At 35.5% G+C, this 3,972-nt stretch overlaps 1 protein-coding gene across 1 annotated transcript in view; it reads right to left on the bottom strand.

The window, feature by feature from the left end:
- Window positions 1–819: 819 nt before the first annotated feature.
- Window positions 820–3,972, bottom strand: part of LOC112071010 (rho guanine nucleotide exchange factor 9) — a 52,714-nt gene continuing 49,561 nt past the window's right edge. The window contains exon 10 of the mRNA XM_024138464.2: window positions 820–1,944. Within this exon, the coding sequence (XP_023994232.1) occupies window positions 1,766–1,944 (179 nt within the window). The 3' untranslated portion in view covers window positions 820–1,765. The remainder of the gene's footprint in view (window positions 1,945–3,972) is intronic.

Raw genomic sequence — 3,972 nt, 5'->3', positions numbered from 1 at the left:
ATTTTTGTCAATTTCAGTCAAGGAATCAGATGACAAGTGTTGGTCCAATCAGACAGACAGGTGAGACAGACAGACATTCTACCTGTCTACAGCTCAGTACTCAACAGGACAGGTGAGACAGACAGACATTCTACCTGTCTACAGCTCAGTACTCAGACAGACAGGTGAGACAGACAGACATTCTACCTGTCTACAGCTCAGTACTCAGACAGACAGGTGAGACAGACAGACATTCTACCTATCTACAGCTCAGTACTCAGACAGACAGGTGAGACAGACAGACATTCTACCTGTCTACAGCTCAATACTCAGTGCTGCGTCATCTGTTCTGTCTGTTTTAACTGGTTCAAAGGAAACACTTTGTTGACCCAACACTCAGCCTCTGTGGTTTGAACGTGATGATTTTACCCTGGCAACAGTGTTTGGTGCGTAGTAAGAAAATGTAAATGTTGTATTGATGTTACGGCTATGATTACTTCCCTGACCTGCCGTAACATCATGGATAATGGCAGACATCCAACTAATGAGTCTCATATAACAAAAACATAGTCAAAAAGAAGAGAGGGAACAGAGAGAGATGGCACAGAGAGAGAGCGACGGGAACAGAACGAGAGGGAGGGAACAGAGAGAGAGGGAGGGAACAGAGAGAGAGGGAGGAACAGAGAGAGAGGGAGGGACACAGAAGAGAGGAGGAACGAGGAGGGGGAGGGAACAGAAGAGAGAGGAGGGAACAGAGAGAGGGGAGGGAAAAAGAGAGACGGGTAAAGAGAGGAGAGAAGCAGAGAGCAAGAGAGAGATAGACAGGATAGAGGGGAGGGAGGGAGAAAGACAATAGAGAGAGAGAGAGAGAGAGAGAGAGAGAGAGAGAGAGAGAGATACAGGGTATAGAGAAGAGCGATAGACTATTTGCACATCATTACAACACTGTATATAGCCATAATATGACATATGAAATGTCTCTATTCCTTTTGCGAGTGTATTGTTTACTGTTAAGTTTGTATTGTTTATTTCAGAAAGATAGACAGAAAGATAGACAGAGGGGATAGAGAAAAGAGAGAGAGACAGAGAGAGAGAGAGATGGTCTGACCAGTCTTTGATGGGACAGGTGATGCTGACAACAGAACTTCTGAGAAACATCAGAACCAGCCAACGGCTCTCCTGTCAGTCAAAGTGGTACCCTTCCCCACTATGTAGGGAATAGGATGCCACCTCAGCCTCATTGTTACAGTGCACCTCAGGCCACAATCACAACAACATAGTCCTCACAGACACACACATCAACACAACGCCTGTCATCTACACAATCATACTGTACTGCAGGTAGGTGGACTCACTAGTTCTGGTAAAGGAACATTAAATATGCTTACTTCAAATATGGAAAAACGCCAGAGCCTGAAAAGAACAAAATAAAAGCTATCTCCATGAATCCAGGACATTCAGATGGCGATGGTGGGGTTGAGGGTTGTAGTAGTGGATTCCTGTACAGTACAGTTCAGTAGGGAACAGTGGTGTCTACTGGAGGAGAGAAGCATTGGAACCAAGAACAGTTAGAATGAAGTGAAGAAGTTAGAATCCATAGTTCTCCAGGCTCCTGGGTGACAACTCACAATTAAACTCACAATGAAAATCCACTGGTCCTTCCTTCAGTGGTTCTTTTTTCGTCGTCAATTCTTCTTCACGGGATGACGATGATGTAATCCTCCAAACTTTTTAGTTTGAGTGTTTCTCAGAAAAAATAGATGGTCCTTGGAAAGAGTCTGTTTCTCTATTTCTTAAACGGTGTTAATCTAGTAAAATTGTTGAGCCAGAAAAGAGACTGGCCTCGTTTGGATTGACTGAATTCAAAAACCTCTGCTTGTGCCAAGTTCTCTGTTAGGTCATACTGTCCCAGGGGTAGGGGGTCCTGGGGAGGGGGGTAGGAGGGGGGCACGCACCTGTTCACACCTGCCACACACACCACAAAGAGAAGAGATGGCAGTTAATAGTATGATTGACGTACTACAGTTTATAGAATATTATATAAAACAGTTTAGAAGTAATGAACACTACAGGTTATAGTTATATCTGATTACACTACAGTTGATAGTCATATAAATACTACAGTTATATATATGATACTACTACAGTTATAGTAATTGATATGCTTAATATATATTGATACACTACAGTTATAGTATATTGACACAAGCACCAGTTTATAATATATTGATACTAACAGTTATAGTATATTGATACTACAATTGATAGTATATTGATCTACTGCATGTTTATAGTATATTGATACTACACTTATAATATTATGACACTACTGGCAGTTAATAGTATATTGATACTACAGCTATGTATTGAATAATATAGAGTTTATAGTATATTGATACTACTAAAGTTATACAGTTGATACTACTAAAGTTCTAAGTATATTGATTCTACAGTTTATAGTATATCAATACTACAGTTGATAGTATATGATACTACTACAGTTTATAGTATATTGTACTGTACTCATAGTAATTGATACTACTGCAGTTTATAGTATATGAACTACAGTTTATAGAATATTGATAAAACAGTTATAGAATATGATAAACAGTTATAGTATATGATACTACACAGTTATAGTAATATGATACTACAGTTTATAGTATATGATACTGCAGTTATAGTATATTGATACTACAGTTATAGATTACTATACTAGTTTATAGTATATTGATACTACTACAGTTTATAGAAATATTTGATACTGCAGTTTATAGTATATTGATACTACAGTTTATAGTATAATTGAACCGACAGTTTATAAATATTTATACTAAAATTTGATAGTATATTGATACTACAATTTGATAGTAATATGATACCGACAGTTGATAGTATATGATACTACTGCAGTTTATAGTAATATTGATACACTACTACTTATAGTATATTGACACTACTACAGTGTATAGTATATTGATACTTCAGTTTAGTATATTGATACTACTACAGTTTTATAGTGTATTGATAGTACAGTTTATAGTATATTGACACTACAGTTTATAGTATTGACAACTACGCAGTTAAGTATATGATACTTCAGTTTATAGTATATGACTTCATTAAGTATTGATACAACTACAGTTTATAGTATGAAGTACAGTTTATAGTATAATATAGTTAGATATTGATACTACCGCAGTTTAAAGTATATTATACCACATTTGATATCATATTGATACTACAGTTTGTATATTGATACTACTACAATGTATATGTATATTGATACTACAGTTGATAGCATATTGGTACTACATTTTATAGTATATTGATACTACACAGCCGACAGTATATTGCTACTACTACAGTTGGTAGTATATTGATACTACTCAGTTTATAGTATATTGATACTACAGTTTACAGTATATTGATACTACTACAGTTTATGTATATTGATACTACAGTTGGTAGTATACTGATACTGCAGTTGATAGTATATTGATACTACTATACAGTTTATAGTATATTGATACTACTACAGTTTATAGTATATTGATACTCCAGTTGGTAGTAACTGATACGCAGTTGATAGTATATGATATCTACTACATGTTATAGTATATTGATACTCCAGTTGGTAGTATACTGATACTGCAGTTGCTAGTATATTGATACTGCTACAGTTTATAGTATATTGATACTACAGTTGATGTATATATGATACTACAGTTTACAGTATATTGATACTACTACAGTTTTAGTATATTGATACTACAGTTGGTAGTATACTGATACTGCAGTTGATAGTAATATGATACTACTACAGTTTATAGTAATTGATACTACTACAGTTTATAGTATATTGATACTCCAGTTGGTAGTATACTGATACTGCAGTGATAGTATATTGATACTACTACAGTTTATAGTATATTGATACTCCAGTTGGTAGTATACTGATACTGCAGTTGCTATTTTTTTATATTGATACTG

The sequence above is a fragment of the Salvelinus sp. IW2-2015 genome, unplaced genomic scaffold, assembly GCF_002910315.2.
Source record: "Salvelinus sp. IW2-2015 unplaced genomic scaffold, ASM291031v2 Un_scaffold1491, whole genome shotgun sequence".
Taxonomy (NCBI): Eukaryota; Metazoa; Chordata; class Actinopteri; order Salmoniformes; family Salmonidae; genus Salvelinus; species Salvelinus sp. IW2-2015.
The sequence above is the reverse complement of the archived record's forward strand: the minus strand, read 5'-3'. Positions and strand labels throughout refer to the sequence as shown.